The following is a 22911-nucleotide window of genomic DNA, read 5'->3' on the forward strand; positions in this document are numbered from 1 at the left end:
TAGATTTTTCATCAGAGAGGTTTTTGCTTGGAGAATTCTGTCTGCCTCAGTGCAGTCATATTTCTTAAAAGTTGATTGAAACTATTCATTTCACTTGGAGAAAAGAAAGAGGGTCCCTGGTGGGAGTTGTAGGGGTTTTCAGGTGCTTGGCTTGCAGAGACATGTTTTCTCAAGTGTGTGGAACACCTTTGTAGCAAATTCAAACCTAATAACTCACATACTTCTTCAGGATATACATTGGAAACTATTGCAGTGCACAGACTGTGGATAGCAGACCTGGAAGAACATTTGAGGAAATAATTGTGTGCCTGCATTTGTGTGATCTCCCTTAATGCAGGAATATTGGGCTGGATCATTTTGACCCACTTGTCTCTGACACAAAGGGAGTAGCTTGAACCACTGTTGTGATGTTTGTGCTTTTGTGAAGGTGCCCTGGCAAGAGAGGTTGAATCTGGAACAGAACTGAAAGGGAACAGGAGGTCTGTTTGGTGTTTGTGGCCTTTAAATTGTTCTATTGTTAGTCTGAATGGGCGAGAGAAAAAACAACCTTGAAAATCCCCTGTGATATCCTTCCCTTTATTCTGCTTCCTTAATGCCAGGCTTTTCTGGTGGTGGGAGTTTTTAGTTTGTTTTGAAGTGTCATAATTTTGCAACAGATTAGGAGGGAGAAGCTAAGATGTTTATCCTATAGGTGGTAATAATTAGTGACAGAAAAGTAGTATCAATGTGAATCTCTCTCTTAAAAGGAAGCATACACTCAAAAGCAGAAAAAACTGAGAGTGTTGGCTATTAGGCTGAACTTGCAATGAATAAGTCAAAGAAATCAATTTCCTGGGAGTACTGCAGAACTAATACTAAGGTTTGGGATTTTTTTCTGGATCATATTTCATGAGCTAGGTTCAGTATTAAAGTCCATAAAGAAGAAAGCCTGACTTATATAGTGTGAAGGGGTAATGTGGTTCTTAAAGTGTGAGGAATTGGAAAGTCACTTCTGCTTCATGTCCTTACTAATTTTTTAGACAAGGGTTGTCATTGTGCCATAATAACTGCAGGGTGACTGAGAATAGTGTAAAGAATTCCTCTGTAGTGTTTCAGTATTTTCTGGTGCTGATTCAGCAATAAGAAGGTATGACAAACTTCTCATTGATTAAATGGCTGTTGGTACAACTTAGCCACCAAAGTCCTTGGCATGTTTGTATTTCAAGTCTTCCTTTGAACTCCTGCTGTTCACACAGTATGGACTAGTCTGATAAATGGCCTTACTGAGTTTCTGCCTTGAAGTCACCATGCCCAGTTTTGGAGGAATGGGTAAAATTCTATTGATGTAGTGTAGCTACAGGATTGTAGTTCTGTAGTTTAAATTCCCAGAGTTTGGGAAGGGTGGAGGATGTGAGGAGGCAAGCAGAATGAATGCTGAGGAATCACTTCAAAAATCCTGGGTGCAAGTAAGTAAGAAGTGGTGTGTGGAGGTGCTTGCTGGTAAAGCTGCAGTGTAGGTGAAGAGCCAAAGAAGAGGAATGTGGTATAGTCTGATCTCAGCTTAAGGAGCTTGGATGGAAAAATGGAAGATTGAGTGACAGACAGCTGGATTTACCTGGGGAATGGGACAGAACTGGAGTTTAAGGGAAAGAACAAGAGCTTAGAGGAGAAAGGCAAAGGTGATTTCCATGTAAAATACACATTTGGGGTTGTTGCAAAGGTCTGTGTGGTTGAGATGGTAAGTCTGTTTTTCAATTAAGTTGTTCTTCAGGTTTCAGTAATAAATAGTTGAGAATCATGGTGAGGGGAAAGAAAAAGCAGCTGCATAAATATGAAAGGAATGGGGAAAAAAAATCTTAGTTTGTGGGAGGAGTCAGTGAACACTTTTAGGATTGCTACTATTATAGCTTAAGTCTAGTAACTGACTCCAAAGCCCTAGCCTGTGTTTAGTTAGTTTTTCAAGGAAATGAAAATATTGATATTCTGCTATTTAATACTATGAAGAACTTTGAAATAGTTTTCTTTGCTTAAAGAGTTTGGTTTAGTAATAAGTTTTGCTTAAGTCCAGGTGTTAATTTGAAACTTTTTGCAATTTAATATGTTTCAAACTAATATTTGAAATAGTTTTAGTTTTGACTTATCAGTTTCTTATTTCTCAGAAAAGTGGAGAATATATCTAGAGTGAAGGCATGCAGGAGCATTTATTTGAGTTTATTTTCATGATTAAGGGGTATTTTGGTGGTGTACAAGTTAACAGGGAACATTGTACAAGTGGAAAGGTGAATGTGTAGAAGGTGCTTTTTCTGCAGAGTTGGGATTTGGCTCTTGGGTGGGGAGAAGCTGCAGTAAAGAAGATGAACTGATTAAAGTTCTTGTTTGCATTTTTTACTGGAAATTATCAAAATTACCATCCCATTTGTGATTGTTGTGATTTGTTTCAGCTTTTTTGTGTGTTTGTTTGCTTGCTTGTTTGTTTATTTTGGGGTGGGTTTTTTTGGTTGGTTTTTTTTTTGTTGTTTTTTTTTTGTTTGTTTGGTTTTTTTTTGTTTTTTGTTTGTTTGTTTGTTTGTTTTGTTTTGTTTTGTTTTGTTTTGTTTTTGTTGGAAGTGGGAGCTTTGTCTCAGTTTCCAGGAGCTTCTTGGAGGTTGGGTTGTCCAAGCTGGTACCCAAGGACTGACTTTGGACAACCACCCCCCACCTCCCCATTTTTGTGGTGGTTTTAGAGCTTCAGGGTTCATGAGGAGACCTTGAACAGAGCCAGGCTGGAGCTGTAAGGTGCTTGCTGAGTCCTGCAGTGCAGTTTCAGCCCAGGGGCTGGGCTGGCTCAGAGTTTCAGCACCAGCACAGGCTCCCTTGGCCCTGCAGGAAGCATGTCCTCCTCCCTGGCAGCTCTCACCCCTGGAGCCATGGGCACTCTGTGCCAGGACTGAAGCAAGCTGACAGTGGTTTGTTCAGGAAGTTGTTCTTTATAGTATTCACCATTCTCTTTGTTTTGTAACACTGAGGAGATGCCTTTTGTTTCAGGTTATATGTCAAATTTGTGATAGCTGTTAATTAACCCCTTGTATGTATGGTGACAGCTTGGAACACAGGGTGGAGGACAGTGATTTATTCCCTGCCTGTAGCAGCAGTGATCTTAAAGCACTTGCATCCTACTGCAAACCACCAGGAATCATGAAATGGTAGAAAAAGTTGCAGCCATTTATATTTGCTGCAGAAAATCCAGGGCTGTGGGATGAGGCTCTGTGGCCCCCAGAAGAGCTGGAGTGCTGGAAAAGGCCTTTATTGAACAAATTTATGGACTGTGGTCCTTCTCATTAGACTCTCTTAATCTCAGTTTAAAATAAAGATGTGTTTTAGTGCATCTGGTGTTACAAACCTAGCTATATGATTTCTTTTAGAGCCTTATGGTATTCAGGAAAGAAGGATCAAATTATAATTTTTATTCTGATAACACATTCAGAAAGTGATCCTGACCCCTCAGCACTGGGATCAGCATTGTAAAATCAAAACCCAAAATGTAAGAGGCCATCCCCTCAAAACTGAACTAAGAAGAGAAAGCATTGCTTCTTCTGGTCTGCCTATTTTGGGATCAGAGCAGTAAAAGAGGAGGAGCTTTGAAGAAAGTTGGGTGATAACTGGAATATGTAGGATTAAACTAAGCAAGAGACAAGGAGGTGGGGACAAGTTTTTGATAAGTGCAAGATTAATTAATGGGGATGCTCTGTTACATGTGTTGGATTAATTTCTTGAGTTGTTGGATAGCAAAATGCCAAGGTAATGAAAATTTTAGTAGGGACATCCTGCTGACATGATTGCTGACATTTGTGCTGGGGTTGTAAGCAGAATGTGAGGCAGAAGTTATGGCCAGTCTAGAACAGACTAAATTCATTGGAAATCAGCTGTCCTGGAGCACAGGCATTAAAACCTTAAGTTTGAGTTAAATTAATGTGTAAAATTTGGTGTGAACTGAAATAGAGCTGGTTTGGTATTTTGTGCAGTATTTAATGAGAATTTATTAGTGATTAAATACAAAAAAACCTGCAGGTTTTCTTGGGCTGAATCCTTGTTTATATTTCATTTTATGGGGAGCAGTGAAACCAGACTGAGCCCCAAGGCTGTATTCAGTGATTGTGCTCCTGTTCTCTCTCAAGAAGATACCACTTTGTGGCACTGCTGAAAACACTGCTGGTGGTGGTTGGTGCCATGAAGTTTTAGATTGTTCATGTGCTCTGGGTGACTGTGGGTTCTGTGAGCCACTGTCCTCACCCCATCCTCCCAGCCTGAAGAGGAACCTCTGGCCCTCAGGCTGACTGAGGGATGGAAGTGAATAAATCAAAGTGTGCAGTTCAATAATTCTCACCGTAGAGTGTCCAGCACTTGATCCTTAATTGACTAAATGATGGCACTCGTGCAGGAGGGATGAGCAAAGAGGAGCTTATGCTTCAGGCACCCATATGTGGCATTTTGGGGAAATGCAAGACCCTCCAAAGCTCTGAACTGAGAAGTTAAAGCCTTCAATCACTCTTGGTTTGGAGTTTTCTCCAACCATAAGTGTACAGTGCTTTCTTCTCTTAAAACTGACTTGCTTTAAGCTTTGGAAAAGCTCAATCACTAGAGGAATAATAAATTTAATATTATAGACTTGTCAATGTGTTGATTTTCTTTATGTTGGAAAGTGTTCTGTGTGGAAGGAAGTTGCCTTTTCTGCAGAAACGTGAAAAAGGTTGGAAGTTCTGAAATGTTTATATGAAACTCCAGAAAATAGCAGGTACTTATTCTTCTGAGTATGTAGCATAAATGTCCTCTGTGATTTTCCTAGAAAGCAGCTTTTTATTTTTCATCTTGGTTTGATTATTAAGGACCAACTTCTTTACTGCTTTTACTGCTTAATTTCAGTGTAGAAGAGCTCTATTGAAAGATTGAGATTTATCTTTTCATATGTATTGTACAACTATTGGTGTTTATGATCATCTTTACAGGGAAAAGCTGGTACACATAGTAAAAGTTATTTTGACTTATTTTAAAATGGACCTCAGCTTGTTGTCTGAGCACCAGTATGGAGCCATTCTGAGTTTTACTTGAGCAAGTGGGAATGACTCTGGTTGGGTAGTGAAAGACTTCTCTGGAGTATGTGCTTGGGATCTTGCAGATTTCTGTGGATAGTGTTTTGCTCTAGTGTTGATAGGGATACCATGGGTGAAATAATTAGTTTTCTTCAAAATGTGGTATTATATCATGTGCAATTCTAAATGAGAGCAAAAAAAAAAAAGAGGTACCTGATGAATCTGAAGCTGTATGTTGGAAACTCTTGAGGGAATGTACAGAATTGGTTGTGATGCCTCTCACCAGTGAGATCCCCAGGCTGTGGGAGCAGTGGATCAGGTGTTTGTGGCTGCTGTCCATGTAATCATTGATCATGGGGATGTAGCACAACCTCAGCTGTATTTTACAAGCTATTTCAAGCAGCAGCAATTGCCTGCTGCCTTGCTTACATTGCCTTTTCATTGGAAACCTCTACAATGAGATGTAGCCAGTAGTTCTGTTTTCTGTATTTTAAAGATAGTTTGAACTTACTACTGCTTTTGGAGTTCATTTTCACTTGGTAATCTGAATTTCTGTGGCTAGATTAGTTTTGAGACTTCCAGACTGTGCTGTACTTTAATGTACTAGTGGCAGTTGGAGGTTGTTAAACTGTCATTATTGCAAACTGATCAGGATCAAGTATAATGAAGTCTTTATAAATGAAATGTGATAACTTTGTGGAAAGTAGTTTGCTTTAGCTGCTGGTTTTGCTTTGGAAATATCTATTGTCTTCTGTAAACCAGAAGCTTCAAGTAGTAGACATCAATATTAATTATCAAGGGTGGTTGTGAGGGGGAAAATAGGAGAACAGTGCATTTTAGAATTTCTGAAACTGCTGGAAAAATTTGTTGCAACAAATGTAAATAATATTCTGCCATTATAAATGCTGCTGCAAGTCCAAAAACTAAGTTTATTTTGTGTGTATGAATGGATACAAATAAGTATGCTCTGTGAAAACTCAGTGAAACAACTTGAAATGTGGTTTTGAAATGTTCATTTCAGTCTGCAAGCTGAATACAGTTGGTGTTCTTGAATGCATGCTGAGGAAAAAAAAGGAAGGCTGTTAATAAAAATAAAAAACCCAAGTTCTTTCAGTGTAATTGCAGCGAGCTGTATGCTTAGCTTGAGGTCAGAGCCTGCGTGCACTGAGCTCAGTGACCCCCAGGAGGTTGCTGTGTGTTCACAGGGAAGGGGTGCAGTGCTGCTCCAGCCTGGTGATGCTGCAGCCTGTCCCTTGAGTGAGCTGCAGAGTAAGGAAGGGCCAGAGGATGTTGCAGCCTGTGTGGAAGTGCAAATCAGAGAAAGCATCGTAGGCTCCTGCTTAAAGAGGAGCAGAGGGAGGGCTTGTGTTGCCTCTGGCGTGGTTCTAAGTCCAAGCACTAATTGCTGGCATTTTGAAAACTTTTGGAATTGTCATTTCTCTCAGAGGAAGGGAACTGGGACTCTATGGAGAGAAACTGCCAGCTGATATATTTCACATAAATGATTCACTTCTGTTTAGAAAGAGAGATGCAATCACTACAGTTTACTGTGAGAAAGGAAAGTAGATTCCAGGAATCTTACTTTATGGAGGAAAATAAAAACTTTGAACCAATATTACCATAATGAGATCCTGTTAAAAATCAAGCTGGAGCTAGTTTTTCTAATTGGTGAGGAACCTCACTATTTTTTTCTTCCCATTCAGATTTTTTTAAAATATGTTTGTTTGGGGATGAAAATACGTTCAACTTTTGATCTTTCTAAGCTTTTCAAATGCAGGCAGCTTTCCAGAGACTTGTGCTGCTGAGTTAACTGCATGAGCAGGGTAACTGGGCAGAGTTGCTACCTGGGGGCTGAGCAGGCTTGGCTGGAATGGATGCTGTGTCTGAGCAGACCAGCTCCTCGTTGTTCTTGCTGCTGGGATGTCAGAGACCAGGATTTTCTGCTGCTATCCAAGGGATGGTCTGATACTGGAGAACATCAGACAGTGTGTTTTGGTAGGCATGAAGTGAAAAGCTTGTGTGGGCTCTTTGAGGACATTCATAGCAGTAATTTGTAAATAATTGCTGGCTGAGGTTCAAACCAGTGTTTTCAGGTTAAATTTTTAAAAAAATCTGAATCTGTTAAGGATCTCTCCCTCTTCTTTTCACAAGGATTCAGTGTGTAGTTGCTAACCCTGCTGTCTTGCTGTCCCCTGAGTTGGTGAGGAAGGGCACAGGAGCAGGTCAGGACAGTTGCTGCTCAGCCACCCCAGACAGCTTGTGCTCTGTGGTGTCTTGGTGTTATGTGCCCTGTATGTATGTATGTATGTAATGCCCTGAGATCTCCTGATGGAGCAGAGGATCCAGTGGGAAAGGATCCCCTGTAGTTTGCAATGTCCCCAGTGGTTCAGCAGAACATCTGGGCTGCAGCTGTATTGCAAGGGAAATCCTATGCCATTAGTAAATTTAAAACAATTAGATGAGACAGCCTTCTGTGTATTAGGGTACTGGAAGTCAAACCCTTGAAACAGTGGAGTATTTTTATAGTTTCATTGCTGCTGATCTGGAGAAGAGATTCAGGCAGCAGGTAAGAGGTGATTGAGTCCCTTCACCTCCTGGCATTGTGTTGTTTAACAGCTGCTATCTCAAACTCTTGCCTTTTGGTGTCTTTGTCACATGGAATAACGTGTGGGCTTCTTCAGCACTCAGCTTAAGGTCTGCAGTGCTGGGTTTTCTCCCAGAAATAACCACTCTGCTGGGGATGCTAAAGCTTATGGAGGGCTGTTTCTTTGAGCTTAACTTTACTCCTGATGCTTGGAGCTCTAGTGGGGAGGAAAGGTGCCTTCTGTTAGTTCAGAACTTTTTTGCAGTAGAGAAAAACAGAGGCAAAATGTTGGCAAAGGAGCCCAGACTGGACGTCCTAAGCTTGCTGTCAAATATTGGGTGTCAAACAAATTTTTGCTGTTGTCTGTGTGAGATGAAAGCTGGTCTGGTGGCATGAGATGTGTAGCAAAGAAAAAACTTGATACCTGGTTCTTGTGATTTTTAGGAGAAATGTATTTATTAAAGTCAGTGGTTTCTTTGTCAATCTTAGTTTGGGTTGAAAGTGACTGAGTGGAAAATGGATGGCTTCTGCCAGTAGTTTGAACAGCGGATCACTAGACTACTTCAAACAAGTTTATTAAAATATGCTTGGGTACTTGGGTACTAAAAGGCCAAAGCAAGTGTTTTTTATTTCCTGACTCAGAAGAAGCTTCTCTATGAAATATTCCCGTTTAAAGCTCTAGTCCCCAAACTGTCCAGTCTCTGTAATATTTTGATGCTGGAAGCCTTATCTTCTAATTCAGTTTGAGAATTATAGCTGTTCCTCAAACAGAAGCAGTTTGATGTGTAATGAGAGTTGGTTATGCCCTGGTTGTGGGGTGATGCTGGGGTGTTCCGGGAGGCAGCCCGGGCAGGGCGCGGGGGTTGTGCGGCTGAGCGGGGCCTGGCAGCGCTTCCTCCGCGCGGGGCGGCGGGGCCGAGCTCCCGGTGCCGGTCCGTGTGCCGGTCCCCGTGCCGTGCCTGGCTGCGAGCGGCCCTTTGTAGAAACCTGAGGCGGCAGAGGGAAGGCTCCTGCGGGGCGAGCCGGGTAGGAGTAGGTGAATCCGAGAGCCGGGGCGAGGCGGGGCCGCGCTGTGCCGGGAGCGGCCGCGGAGCTGCGGGGGCCCCGCCCCGCCCCGCCGGCCCCGCTCCGCTCCCGATCCCGGCCCCGCCCCGCCCCGCCGCTCCCGTTCCGCTCCCGTTCCGCTCCCGCCCCGCCGGCCCGGCCCCGCTCCGCTCCCGATCCCGGCCCCGCCCCGCCCCGCCGCTCCCGTTCCGCTCCCGTTCCGCTCCCGATCCCGCTCCCGTTCCGCTCCCGCCCGGCCCCGCTCCGTTCCCGTTCCGCTCCCGCTCCCGTTCCCTCCGCTACCGCTCCGCTCCCGCCCCGCCCCGCCGGCCCGGCCCCGCTCCGCTCCCGTTCCCCGCTCCGCTCCCGCTCCGCCGCGCCGGGCCCGGGCCGCGCCGCCTGACGCTGTGCTCTGCCCGCAGATGGCCGCCTGCGTGTCCCGCGTGGAGCTGTCCGTGTCCTGCCGGAGCCTCCTCGACAGGGACCTGGGCTCCCGCTCGGACCCGCTGTGCGTCCTGCTGCAGGACGCGGGCGGGGGCCGCTGGGCTGAGGTAAGAGCGGCCGCGCTGCCGGGGCTGCGGGCACGCCGAGTCGCCCTGCCCATCCCCGAGCTGTTCCTGGCAGGTGCATGACATACTTAATGAAATTGGCGATTGGTGAGCAGCGCCATTGCCCGCGTTCAAACCTCCAGCGGTTTCTCTAATTGCTGACTTGCCTGCTCGGAGTTGCATCAGGAGGCTCGTTTGCTGTAATGGTGTGGCTGGCCCCGGAGCACACACTCCAGAGTGCATTGTTTCAGCAGCTTTCCCTGCTGCATTTCACATTTCCGTACAGCAGTGTGTTCAGTATGCTCGGTCCGGGGGTGCAGCCTTGTGGGCTAACACCGGCTTCTTACTCATTGTCAGCACTTTCACTCCTGTGTTTGTGCAGCTGGATCGCACAGAAAAGATCAAGAACTGCCAAGACCCTGAATTCTGCAAGAAACTGGTTGTGGACTACTACTTTGAGAAGGTGCAGAAGCTGAAATTTGGCGTGTACGATATTGATAACAAGTCCTTTGATTTAAACGATGATGACTACCTGGGAGGGATTGAGTGCACGCTGGGACAGGTATGTACATGTGTTAAGTGATGTACAAAATAGCTGAGACAGTTGGCTTTATTATAAAAATGAAGCAAAAATCTGCGTTGCCAAAGGCTTCAACATACTCAAATTTGTGAACACTGTTAACACGTTCATTTGTGTTACCATTGAATGTCCTTAGAAAAATCATTGTGTCCATCACAAAGCAAAGGTTAGAAATACAGGTATTTTGTAATTAATTCCTTAACTTGGGAGGCACTTGCAGCACTAAAGGCAGTCTGGGTGTAGGAATCGTGGTGTTGGAGGGCTCTCATGGAGTTTCCTTTGCACAGAGTGACTGTCCGGTGGTAAATCAGGGGAAAGAAGGCTACTTGAGATTCCATGTTCATTTCCTGAGAAGGGAATATTTAGAATAGCTAGAAGGGAATGTTTGTATAGCTAGGTGGGAGAAGAAAAGTGGGATTCATATTACTAAAGAAAGACTCAATAAATAGTATTTTAAATTTTAGTAGCTTTTTGGCTGCTTGTGGTGACAATGCCTCTTGTGTATAAGAGGTAGCAAAAATAGGAAGCTAAAGTTAAGTTTGGAGTTGTGTTTGTGGGCACTGTTTTCTGGATAGTGAGAGAAGATGATTTTCAGACTGTTCAGGAGCACAAATCGATGGCTGTCACTGTTGGAAACACATTTAAATCTTGGTAGAACTTTTATGAGAGGTTGAAAACCTTGCACCTGAAGAGTAATTCTTTCCTCTTTGTCTAACCTGATATTTTTATTATCTATCTTCTAACCTTAGGTTGTGTCCAGCTCAGTGTTCACCAGACCACTGGAATTGAAGCAGGGAAAGCCAGCAGGAAAGGGCACTATTACGGTAGATAAGGCTTTTGTTTGAAAAAACTCTCTCAATGTGTTGTCTGGGATAAAGTGGCTTTTCTGGTTTCCTGTCAGTGTATCTTCAAATGCTACATATATACAGGAGACAGATATTTAAAAGAAAGTACAGTTTCTTTTATGTACAAAATATATGCAAAACTCTGTGATTTCTTGTTTAACATTTCTCCCCCCCACCCCTAAATTTCCATGGCACAGATTTCAGCAGAGGAGATTAAGGATACCAGAGTTGTGCACTTGGAAATTGAAGCCAAAAACTTGGACAAAAAGGTATTGTTTTTAAAAAAAGTTATATTGCATGCCTCTCTGGCAGTTACATTTTGTGCCTTTGGGCCAGGAATCTCTGTGTTTGCATTCAGCTAAGCCACTAATCCATGTGTGAGCAAAGGCTTGCTGTGTTTTGTGTTTATTTACAGTGGAGGAAATTTGAGATACAATTGCATGTTGAAGTCCACAATGTCAAACTAGAAATTCAGCTACCAGGTTTAGGTTTTGAGATATTGTTTTGGCTTTGGAACATTCATTCTGTATATGAATACAAATCAGTTAAATAATTGTCTCCAGTGAACTGATACTTCTGTATTTTTGATAAAGAAGAAAAGGTAGAAATTTAGGTGTTCTGCTCAATATTATTTTAAGCCAAAGACCAATACAGGAATTTAGTGGCCTAACTCTCAGTTAGCAAAATGATGTGATTTATAGGGACAAAAGTGGTCTGAGGAGGAGTTCTTGGAATTGGAGCTGAAAAACGCTGATGACTTAGAGTGCAGCAGTTTTTATAAGGAAAAGAAAATGAGGAAAGATGAATGTATAGTTTGTTTGACTTTGTTCTTTGTTTGAGGTATTGTCTACTAATTAGTTATTCTTTACTAATTTTGGTAAAATACAGAGGAGGCTGATTACTTCTGGGGTTTTGTGTGCAGGATATGTTTGGTAAATCAGATCCATTTCTGGAGTTTTACAAGCAGAGTGATGCTGGAACATGGCAGCTCGTGTACAGATCAGAGGTAAAATTTCCACACTGTTTTCCTTGAGTTGATCAAACAGCTTTCTCTTATTGAAAGTGAGAGTCCCACTCCTGGTCACACTTTGCACCAGTTTTGCAGAGAAAGTATCCTGTTAAAAGGTATTCTGCTCACTATGGCTGCAGCAAATTGTTTGTTTGCTGCCTGGTGACTGGATGGAGCTACCTGAGTGAGGAGTCTGACCATGGACAGCAAGTGGGAAGAGGGTCTCTCTTCCTTTTTGATGGTGTTGAGCTTGGCTGTAAAATTTAACTTTACTGAAAGCATCAAGCTTTTATTTCTTACAGAGCTGTTGCTTGGCTGTTGATATGTGCCATGGTTGTACTGGTTGAGGCTGCTCTAAATTTGCCATGAAGAGCCATCATGTCATAATTCCTAGTGAGTTACACTCTGTATTCCTCATGTGACATTATGCTATTATTTTTTTAAGGTCATCAAGAATAACTTAAATCCATGCTGGAGGAAGTTCAGTGTTCCCTTGCAAACTTTCTGTGGTGGAGATTTTAATAAACCTATCAAGGTACAGTCTTTAGAAATTCTCTTTGTTGTTCCAAGTCATCCATTCTCTGTTGATGCTAACTGTGAGTTATTGAGTTGTCTAGTCCTATTGAAGTTACTAGATTGCTTTTCTAGAATTGTAGTGTGGCAGATAAGTGATTATATGTCTGTTTTAAAACATTATGAGTTGTCAAATTGAGAAGTCAGGAAATGCAGACACAATTTATTTTAATGTTTCTTTTAAAAAAATATTTATTTAATCTCTTACATCTCAACCAGGGAAAGATTATTTTTTTTTTAATTTTCACTGCACATACTTGAAGAGGTGAGGAAATGAACATGTTCTCTCTTGAGATTCATTCTGGTTGTGTGTCTTTGCTCCTGGGTTTGTTAGTGCTGTGGTCAACCTCCCCAGTCCTGATGGCACAGGGGGCTCCCCAGCATGGGTGCAGAGCTGTGAGCCATGGCCAGTCTCCCCAGTGCCTGCCATGGGCTGCTCCCTCCTGCTCTCAGGTGCAGTGCTCAGACCATGGCAGTGCTGCCCATGAGCTGCTCCCCCTCTCAGGTGCAGTGCTCAGACCATGGCAGTGCTGCCCATGAGCTGCTCCCCCCCTCTCAGGTGCAGTGCTCAGACCATGGCAATGCCTGCTCCCCCCCTCAGGTGCAGTGCTCAGACCATGGCAGTGCTGCCCATGAGCTGCTCCCCCTCAGGTGCAGTGCTCAGACCACGACAGCGACGGCTCTCACGACTTGATCGGCGCTCTGGAGACGACCCTGGCGCAGCTGCAGGCAGCTGGTGGCAGCTCTCAGGTGAGCATCCTCAGCCCCTGCTAACCCAGGCCAGAACTCAGCCTTTCAAACCCCCTCTCTGGTACTGACCTCAGACGTGCACTCTCAGTTGTTGCCTCCAAACATGCCTGTTTTTGTCTGTGTTTTTGTATTACTAAACCACCATTTGGAAAGAATAAAAATTTCTTTTCTTTAGGTTCTGTTACCATTCCTATTTCTAAAAATATCCTTGAGCCTGTTATCTGTTGGCCCTATTGCCTGCTGAGCTACTTTTCCCAGCAGTTCAACTTGCTTTGGCCTCTGCTGAGTCAAGTGAAAATAGAAGTGCTTGTTGGTGCTACAGATGAGTCTGGAGGCACAGCTTGTCTCAGATGATCTTTGTGCTGGAGCTGGTCACCCTCCTGAGCACTCTAGTCACCTTGCCAGCTAACAGAGCAGCAGTCCTTCCAAGGGGCACTTGTCTTGTTCATCCAGTCTAGAGTAAGTTGAGTCACATGCTGGTGGTGCTGGTTTTGGTTTGCTGTCTGCAGTGAAAACCTGACATCTCATTCTCCTGGAGATGTCCCCCCTGAACTGAGGCAGATGTATTTGCACACATAGCCCAGGACTACTCCAGTTGCCAGCCAGCTTGATTGGTCATAATTCCAAAAGTGGGTGGAAGCTTCTTGCCTTTTTTTCTAGCCCTTGTGAATTCAGAACCAATGCAAGTGAATCCAAGCAAGGAAACACTGCCACTGGGAACCTGTGGCCTAGGCTTTTCTGGAGGCACCCTGAGATTGCCTCCTCTGCCCAGTGCTGGTGGCAAAAGCACCCCATTTAGCTTCTCAGATAGTGGCCAAAGGAGTTGCAGATCATTAAAAATTAAGTTTCTTAATTCTGTTGGGTATTTTGCTAACTTGGAAATTGTGGAATGTGTGACACTGTCTGTTTCAATAATTTGCTCTCCTGTCAAGACACATATTTTGAAACTTGCTTCTGTGCTTGCTTTCTGTAGGTGGAATATGAATGCATTCATCCTGAGAAAAAACAAAAGAAAAAGAACTACAAAAATTCTGGCATTATTAGGATAAAATCCTGCAAGGTAGGAAGATTTTTGTTGGGCTTTTTCCCTTTTGTTTTCTGATTGTAGTGAGATGAGTAGATGTAATAATGTCTGTCTGTTCCTCTAGATTGAGACAGAATATTCATTTCTGGACTATGTGATGGGAGGATGCCAGATTAACTTCACGGTGAGTTGTTCCCCCTGTGGGGATTGGTAGATGACAAGACAGAAGCAGTGAGGTTGTGTTTGGTAGTTTGATTGGCAGCATGAGTGACTGCAAATGCAGTGGGAATTTGCAGTGATGAAGTCTGCAAAACACTAAGGATACTGTATTTTTGCTTTTTTGTGATCAAGTAGCACTTAAATGGGGCTTAGGGCTTCTTAAACTTCTTTTGAGAAATTGGTTCAGTCTGTCAATAGAAAGGATTGCTGTGGCTTAGAAATACCTGTACTCAGATGGGAAAAGGGGTGTAGGGCTGCTTTGTGCCTGGAGGAAAGGAGCTGTGTGGGCCTGAGCTAACCCCCTGTTTCTGGATATAGTTCTTCTCATTTGTTTGTGCTGATGGATCAGTGATTTGCTGCCATCATGTTGCCTGATCAGGTGGGTGTAGACTTCACTGCCTCCAATGGAGATCCCAGGTCACCAGATTCTCTTCACTACATCAGCCCAGATGGGATAAATGAGTACCTGATTGCCATCTGGAGTGTGGGAAGTGTAGTCCAGGATTATGACACGTATGTAATGATCCTGACTAATCTAGTCACCATGTCAAAAATGTGTCACAGCTTCTTCTAGCCCAGCACTGTTTTAGTGACTGAGGAGCTGCCTTTCCTTGGGAGATCCCTTCAGGAGCCTGCTGCTGTTTCCTCTTGCTTCTGTCAGTGCTAGGGAAGGCAATGGCATCCTTTCATAATTTGGAATATTTGCTTGGCTTGTCCCTTGGTGCTTCAGCTGGGCACTGATGCCTTGTAGCAGATGATGCATTGCAAACATGAACGTCCTATTTAGATCAGTGGGTATGGGAACATGTTTGCCTGCTTTGTCCTGTACCCAGGCTTGGTCTGGCTTTTCTCCTACTTTGAAATTTCCTGAGAGTCCTGTGGGGTGCTGCACTGAAAGAAATGATCTAACTCTCAAGCCCCAGCCTGAAGCCATTGGATACTTGGTGCCAGGCAATGGGCAGCTAGATGATATAGTAATTCCTTATGGCATGAATTCTGCTTTGGTCTCCAGCTACTTTTGGTGAATAAAAGCAACGAGTGAGTTATTATAGAATTGTTCTTTCTCATTTTTTGTTGTTGCCCTTTCTTTCTAGGGACAAGCTGTTTCCTGCATTTGGTTTTGGAGCTCAGGTTCCTCCTAGCTGGCAGGTAGGGCCTTCACAATCCTGAGCCCTTGCTCTGTCCATGTCTGCATTCCCTAACTGTTTGTAATGTCTCATTTCTCAAGGTATCTCATGAATTTGCTTTGAACTTCAATCCCAGCAACCCTTATTGCCAAGGTGAGGACACCTCTTTATTAATAATGTCACTCAGTGGGGGAGATGTTTGAAGTGCTGTGTTTATTTTACAACTGGTGAAAATCAAAGGTAGCACGAAGACGGGGCAAATAGAGCTTTGCTCTCACCTTGATGCTGACAAAAGCAGATGTGTGTGGGTGCAGATTTCTGTGCAAGCTGTGCTGGCTGTCCTGAATCACCTTCATGTCCTTAACAGAGCTTCCAGGAGGGTCTGTTCCATGATCTTCCCAGTCACAGGGGTGAGGCTAACAGGCTGGTAGTTTCCATGGTCCTCCTTTCTACCCTTTTGAAAGATGGAGACAGTGTTTCTCCTTTTCCAGTTACCTGGGACTTCACCTGACTGCCATGAGTTTTCCAATATCATGGAGAGTGACTTGACAACTCCATCATCCAATTCACTGAGGGCTCTGGGATGCATCTATGGGTCCCAAAGACTTAAGTACATTTAGATACCTCAGGTGATCATACACCTGATCTTTACTTACAGTAGGAGGGACTATGCTCCTCTAGTCCTCATCCTGCTGTCCATCCACTCAAGAGGTGTGGAAAGAGAGTCTGCCATTGAAGACTGAGGAAAAAAGCTGTTGGGTACCTCAGCCTCCTCATCTGTTGTTACCAGTTTTCCAGCATTGTTGATCAGGGCTAACACCTCTGACTTTTCTTTTCTGGTCAATGGGCCTGTAGAAGCCCTTCCTTTTGCTCTCTGCCTACCTTGCCAGGTTCAGTCCCAGCTCCACCTTGGCCATCCCTATACAACCAAACTTTCTCTCTGTACTCCTCCTGAGCAACCTGCCTTAGCTTTAACTGTCTCTGCATTTGTCTCTCTCCCTTTAGTTTGACTAGCAGTTTCCTACTCAGCTATACTGGTCTCTTGCCTTCCTTGCCTGATTCCTTGCTCCTGGGATTGCTAGCTCTTGTGTTCTATGGAAGGCTTCCTTAAAAACCTGCCAAACTCTGTTCTTCTCCCTTGTCCCAGAGTGCAGTATTCTAGGGCATCCCACTATCTCCCTGAAGAGCTGGAAGTCTGCTTTCCTAACCTTCAGTGCCCTAACTTTCCTCTTACCTGACCCAGATTCCTCAGGACTGCCAGTTCCACCAATGCATGATCACTGCAGTGCAGGCTGCCTCTGATCTTGGTGTTCCTGATTACCTGCCTTGTGTTGGTGACCAACAGATCTAGTAATGCATCCTCTCTGGCAGGGCTGTTGATTACCTGGGTCAAGAAGTTATCCTGCATGCATTCCAGGAGTCTCCTGCATTGCCTGCAGCTCACTGTGCTGCTTTCCCAGAAGGTATCAGGACAGTTGAAGTCCCCCAGCAGGACAAGAGCCTGTGAGCTCAATGCCTCCTGTAACTGGAGCAGAAAGGCTTCACCAACAGGCTCCTCTTGATCAGGTAGCCTGTAGTAGACCCCAACCATGCCATTCTCTTGTTGCCTTGGTCACTGATTTTTACCTACAGGCTTTCTATGTGATTTTCACTCACATGGCTGTTCTTCAGAGACACCTCTTCACATTCAATCCACCTCTTGGTGTGGAGGGCACCCCCTTCACCTCTCCTTACTCCAGCCTATTCCTACAGCCTGTAGCCATCGATAGCTGTACTCTAGCAACAGGATTCCCATGAATGTCCCACCAAATTGCAGTAACTGCACAAAGTTGTAGCTTTCTAGCAGCATCAGTGGCTTCCAGGTCCTCCTGTTGGTTGCCTGTGCTCTGTACATTGGTGTAAAGCACTCAGCTGGGCTGTTGATTGCATCACCTTCCTGAAGGAACACTCATAATTCCTTTGAGATAATTTTCTGCTGTTTCCCTTTTGGCTTTTATGAGCATAGGAATCCCTAGCTTGTCTCCATAAGTAAATGTGTACTGGTGATACACACTTAAAAGTCAGCAGGATATAGATGCACTTCAGCTGGGCTTTTGATTTCAGCCCTGATGCTGGCATGCCAGCCCTAGGCTCATGTCTGCCAAGCCTTCCCCCTTCAAACCTGGGTTAAAGCCTTCTCAATCAGCCCTGCCAGCCCAAAAGCTAGAATCCTGAGCTTTTTGATGTTTAAGGCACAAAGGCTTATGTGAAGAATTGTAGGCTGAGGAAGAAATGTGCAAATGCAATCAATCTCTGCACTGTTTTCACCTCTGTGCTTCTTGTATTTCCCATTATGCTGCAGCTTTGCCCTTCAGTTCACAGTGATGTGAGTTGTCTTTGGCTGTGCTGCTTAGTAATGCTTATAAAATAATAATTGGGGAATTGTGGGCTCTTGTGACAGCTTTCCTTCCTTGTGTTGCAGGGATCCAAGGGATAGTGGATGCCTACCGCCAGGCTCTGCCTCAGGTCCGACTCTACGGGCCCACCAACTTCTCTCCTATTATCAACCACGTGGCAACGTTTGCAGCACACTCACTGCAACAAGGAGCTGCTGCGGTGAGTGCCAGCCCTTCTTGTGGATCTGCTTGGATTGATGTTTCTGTTTTCCCTGTTTATCACTGAATAGAATGGAATAGTACATTCCTTCCTTAGAATCCCAAGTTTGGTCTCTGTTGTCAGCCTACAGAGAGCACGTCATGCTGTCTTGGTGCACACTGATACAAACCTGTACTGGCTAGATACATCCGTTTAGTTGCTCAAGTGATATTTCTTCCTCTCCCAGTTTGCTGGCACTGTACTTACTGTTACATTGTACAGGGGTGCTGTGCTGGCTGTTAGACAGTTGGACAAAGGCAGCAGTTGCCTCTCTAATCTCTCTTACCAAGCTCTGTTACCTGTAGGGCATGCATGCCAACTAGAGTTCTGTGCCAAACAGTTTCATCTCAAGAATGTTGAGAAAAAGCCTCTAAGAAACTACCAGAGGGCTTGACTATCTGTCCCACCATAATGGCATGGAGTCTGAGAACTGTTCAGTCAGTGTGCTGACTTGCAGAGCATCTGTGGTGATGGGCTTGTTTGTATGCTGCTGTGGCCATGGTTGCTGTTAAAATTTTGCTTCATTTCTTTAAACTTCATTAGTCTTGCTTAAGGATGAAGGGCTTGGATGTCCTGATAGATGTTAGCTGATTTCATTTTGACAGACCAGTCAGAAAGAATTTTGACATGTAATGTGCTATTCTTTTATCACCTAGCCATGTCAGTATTTTGGTGCTACTTATGTTTGTGTGTATATCAAGTACATTTCCCACGCTTTGAGGCACTTGGGCTAAGGAGATCCATTTCTTATATTTCTATTTTTTAACCTTCCCGGTACTTTAGGGAAATCTTCCTAAATCCTTGTGTTAAAAATCTCTAGTTTTGTTTTTCTTTCAGATTTAAACCTAACTGTTTAAATAAAGAATCTGTCAGTAATTTTTGTTAACTGTGCTTGGGAATTGGAAATTCTATTTTCTCTTATTTTTGTTGTGTTTGCCTCCTTCTAAGTCTGTAAATAGCTGCTATAGAACAGCAGTTGCTAGTTTCAGAACTAGGTACTAAACTTCAGCTTCTGGAAAATGAAAGAAGTTTTAAACACTTTACACTTTACTAAGGCATTGGTTTGAGGTACTCCTTTCTTTCTGAAAAAGCTCCTGTATTTTTCCCTTCATGTTATCTCTAGAATGTCTCATGTTATTTATCACTGCTGTGTTTTGAGATTTCTAATACTTCTAATGCTCCTAATTTAAATTATTGGTAACAAAAGAACCAAGTGTCTTGGTTTGAAAAGACAGGTGTCTGCTAGGGAAAGCAAGGCTGTCTTTTGAAATGGAAAAAGTCAACCCCTTCCCTCTGAGTGTAATTTTGAAATGAAGGGGCTGTCAGGCAGTGCTATGGGGATAGGAATGACAGCCCTTTGCTAGTATGTGCCACGAGGCGAACAAAGCAGCAGCAGCAGCGGTGGCGTTGGCAGCGGGCAGAGCAGGAGCCGCTCCCGCCGCGGGCCCTCTGCCCTCGGGGCAGTTCCCGGCACGGCCGCAGGGGGCGGGCCCGGCCGGGAGCGATGGCGGAGCGGGGCTGTGCCCACCAGCCGGGCGGGCCGGGCCGCGGCTGCAGCAGCACGCTGCGAACGGCAAACTGTGCCGGGTGTCCTGGCAGGGCCGGGCCGGGCTGCGGCTCCAGCAGCACGCTGCGAACGGCAAACTGTGCCAGGGTATCCTGGCCGGGCCGGGCTGCGGGCTCCAGCAGCACGCTGCGAACGGCAAACTGTGCCGGGTGTCCTGGCAGGGCCGGGCCGGGCTGCGGCTCCAGCAGCACGCTGCGAACGGCAAGCTGTGCCGGGTGTCCTGGCAGGGCCGGGCCAAACTGTGCCGGGTGTCCTGGCCGGGCCGGGCCGCGGCTGCAGCAGCACGCTGCGAACGGCAAACTGTGCCGGGTGTCCTGGCAGGGCCGGGCCGGGCTGCGGCTCCAGCAGCACGCTGCGAACGGCAAACTGTGCCGGGTGTCCTGGCAGGGCCGGGCCAAACTGTGCCGGGTGTCCTGGCCTGGCCGGGCCGGGCCGCGGCTGCAGCAGCACGCTGCGAACGGCAAACTGTGCCGGGTGTCCTGGCCGGGCTGGGCTGCGGGCTCCAGCAGCACGCTGCGAACGGCAAACTGTGCCGGGTGTCCTGGCAGGGCCGGGCCGCGGCTCCAGCAGCACGCTGCAAACAGCAAACTGTGCCGGGTGTCCTGGCCGGGCCGGGCCAAACTGTGCCGGGTGTCCTGGTTTTGAGTTATACCGCAGGGATATTAAATATCTCTAGCCTTTCTGAACACCAGTCGGTAAAATAGCACCCAGCAGTGAATTTTGTATGCAGTTGTGTTAATAATTTAGTAGTACTTTTTGCCAATTGATGTAACTGTTCTTTATACATTGAACGTAATCCTTTCTCTTTTTTTAGTACAGAGGATATTGGAAGTACACAATGAAAATCATTAGGCATAGGAAAAAATGTGAATGAACATAAGTTTCTTTAATGTTCTGGTTTTGTTTCAGGCACAGCAACATCTGATTTCTTTCTTAGCATAAGGGAGTGCTCTCTCTGCCTTCAGTTGTGTGAGCCCTGGTGTTGAAATACCTAACTGGATGCTTTCTCCTGTTTTTCAGCAATACTTTATTTTGCTGATCATCACAGATGGAGAGATCACTGATCTAGACCAAACTAGGCAAGCGATTGTCAATGCCTCTAAGCTGCCCATGTCCATCATCATTGTTGGTGTTGGTGAAGCCGATTTTAAAGCAATGGAATTCCTTGATGGAGACAGTGGTGTTCTGAAATCTGTGACAGGAGAGCCAGCTGCACGGGACATCGTCCAGTTTGTGCCTTTCCGACAGTTCAAAAATGTATGTTGTTTTTAAATTCAGAAGAGTCCTGGTGCCAGGATGTATGCATCCAAAAAATGACCATGGTCTTGACAAGGCAGCAAGCTGCATGCTCGGAGGGCATGCCTGTGCTGCTTGTTCCCAGGGAGAGCTGAGATGTTGGCTTCTGTGTTCAAAGCTGTGGCTTGCTGTCTTGCCATTCTTGAGAGCCCTCCTCATATAATTGATTTTGCAGACAATCTCTTGGCTGTTGCAGGGTTAAAGAGTATGTTCTCTGTCCTGGGATATGAACATTTAGGCAAAGAACTGAGATCATATCATCAGTCTCTGATGTTGAGGCCCATGAGTGATTGAAATTGAGACCAGTCTTCCTTGCTGTGCAAAGCAGTCCAGTCACACAGCAGCTCCCTGACTTCACTGCTGCCATTGGCGTTCACACACGCGTGGTCAATTGGGTTGAGGGATTCAAATGAAAACCCAAAATAAGAGAAATTGCTAGTGGTTGAGGCAGTTTTTCATGCAGACTAGAGCCATATAAAGGCTATGTGAGTCTGAAGTTGAAGTGAGAACAAGTGGTTTTCATCAGCAGTGCTCACTGAGACTGACTGGAAGTGCTCCCAAAGGTGCAGCAAGCAATTCTTAAAACAGAATGAGGGGGCAGGTGTTCCGAATTCTCTAAGAAAGTGTTTCAAATCTGTTCTTTGTGGAATTTCTGAGTTATTCTCCCCATTCTCTTTTCAGGCTCCCCAGGAAGCACTTTCCCAGATGGTTCTGGCTGAAGTGCCCAAGCAGCTGGTGTCATTCTATAAATGGCAGGGGTGGCCCCCCCTGAAACTGCCGGAAATCAAGGCCCTGCAGATTCAGGCTAGCCCTGGCTCCCTCTAGCACTGGGGTGAAGGAGAGCTGCCTGCAGCCACACTCTGCCTTGCACACTGTGGGTGCTCAGTACCTTGAGATTGTACCAGTACACACTCTCTCTTACACCTGCTTGTGCTGAGTCATTGATCTTTCCTATTTCTGGAAGAAATGTAATACAGAAAAACCTCTGGGTGCTGGAAGTTTTTGTCACAGAAAGATTGACCTTGTTGATTTTCTACCTTGCAACAGTGACACATTGTGACACAACATACAAGGCATAGTTGTTTGACACAGCTCATCTGCTGCTGCCTCTCATGGTGCACCTCTGCACGGAGCTGCTCTAGTGCTGAGCCTGGTTGCACCCGTGTTTGCTGTAATTACACTTATCATGTGCTCCTTGATAGGTGTCTTCTATCAAGCTGCCTTTGAAATGGGGACCCTTCTTTTCTGGATGTGACCAAAGATTTTTGGATGCCTGAGGTAGTTCCTGTTGTGCCTTCATAAAGTGCCAGTGTATTTTTTTTATGTTTCAGTGACCATATCTTTCTGTGGTTTTTTTATCCGCATTTTTCTATTAGCAAAATTTATTTCTGTGATGAGCTGCTTGAAGCCGTTGTTATATTCAAGAACACTGCACTTTGCTTTGTTATGGAGGTTAAATGAGGATGAATCATTAATTAATGGAACTGTGGTGAGGTTGAGTCACATTAATGTGACTTTAAAAATCCCATGATTGAAAACACTGAAATGAAGATGCTTTGTGTTAATTTTTTATATCACACGAGTTACAAAATGAAGAACTAACTTATCTGTGGAACTCCAAGGAGGTGCTTCTTTATCCTCAGTAGTGTGAAGTGTGCATTACATGATCTGGGAACTGTAGAATAGCCACATGATAGCAAAGCACAAATGTTTTAAGGAAGATGGTTCATTTCCAAACAGAATGAAGAAACTTGGGTTTGCCATTGCACTACAAGCATTATCACTTTCAGTTACATAAATAAATATTCTGCTTTGACTTACATAACATGTCTGGACTCTTATTTCCTTCCTGGACTTTTCCCCTTGTTTTCTAGTAATGTGGATGGAGGTGTTTCAGTATCTGAGTAAGCCTAGTTTCAGAGATTGGGGGGAAAAAAAAAAAAAAAAAAAGCAGAGCAGTTGTCCATCATTGTTAATTGTGTTCCCCTTTAATCACTAAGACTGCTGTATCCCACAGCCCTTTTCTGCAGCAAGATGAGATGTTCCTCTACAGTGAAGTTAAAAGA

At 44.8% G+C, this 22911-nt stretch overlaps 1 protein-coding gene across 4 annotated transcripts in view; it reads left to right on the forward strand.

Moving 5' to 3' along the window:
* Window positions 1–22670, forward strand: part of CPNE1 (copine 1) — a 40238-nt gene extending 17568 nt beyond the window's left edge. For all 4 annotated transcript variants that reach the window (XM_056507133.1, XM_056507132.1, XM_056507134.1 and 1 more), the window contains 15 exons: window positions 9096–9224; window positions 9604–9783; window positions 10551–10625; window positions 10844–10915; window positions 11569–11652; window positions 12101–12190; window positions 12880–12978; window positions 13952–14038; window positions 14127–14186; window positions 14601–14734; window positions 15316–15370; window positions 15450–15501; window positions 17810–17943; window positions 20570–20806; window positions 21527–22670. In XM_056507133.1, coding sequence (XP_056363108.1) covers window positions 9096–9224; window positions 9604–9783; window positions 10551–10625; window positions 10844–10915; window positions 11569–11652; window positions 12101–12190; window positions 12880–12978; window positions 13952–14038; window positions 14127–14186; window positions 14601–14734; window positions 15316–15370; window positions 15450–15501; window positions 17810–17943; window positions 20570–20806; window positions 21527–21670 — 1632 coding nt within the window. In that variant the 3' untranslated portion in view covers window positions 21671–22670. The remainder of the gene's footprint in view (window positions 1–9095; window positions 9225–9603; window positions 9784–10550; window positions 10626–10843; window positions 10916–11568; window positions 11653–12100; window positions 12191–12879; window positions 12979–13951; window positions 14039–14126; window positions 14187–14600; window positions 14735–15315; window positions 15371–15449; window positions 15502–17809; window positions 17944–20569; window positions 20807–21526) is intronic.
* Window positions 22671–22911: the final 241 nt, after the last annotated feature.

Source organism: Oenanthe melanoleuca, chromosome 20, assembly GCF_029582105.1.
Source record: "Oenanthe melanoleuca isolate GR-GAL-2019-014 chromosome 20, OMel1.0, whole genome shotgun sequence".
Classification (NCBI taxonomy): Eukaryota; Metazoa; Chordata; class Aves; order Passeriformes; family Muscicapidae; genus Oenanthe; species Oenanthe melanoleuca.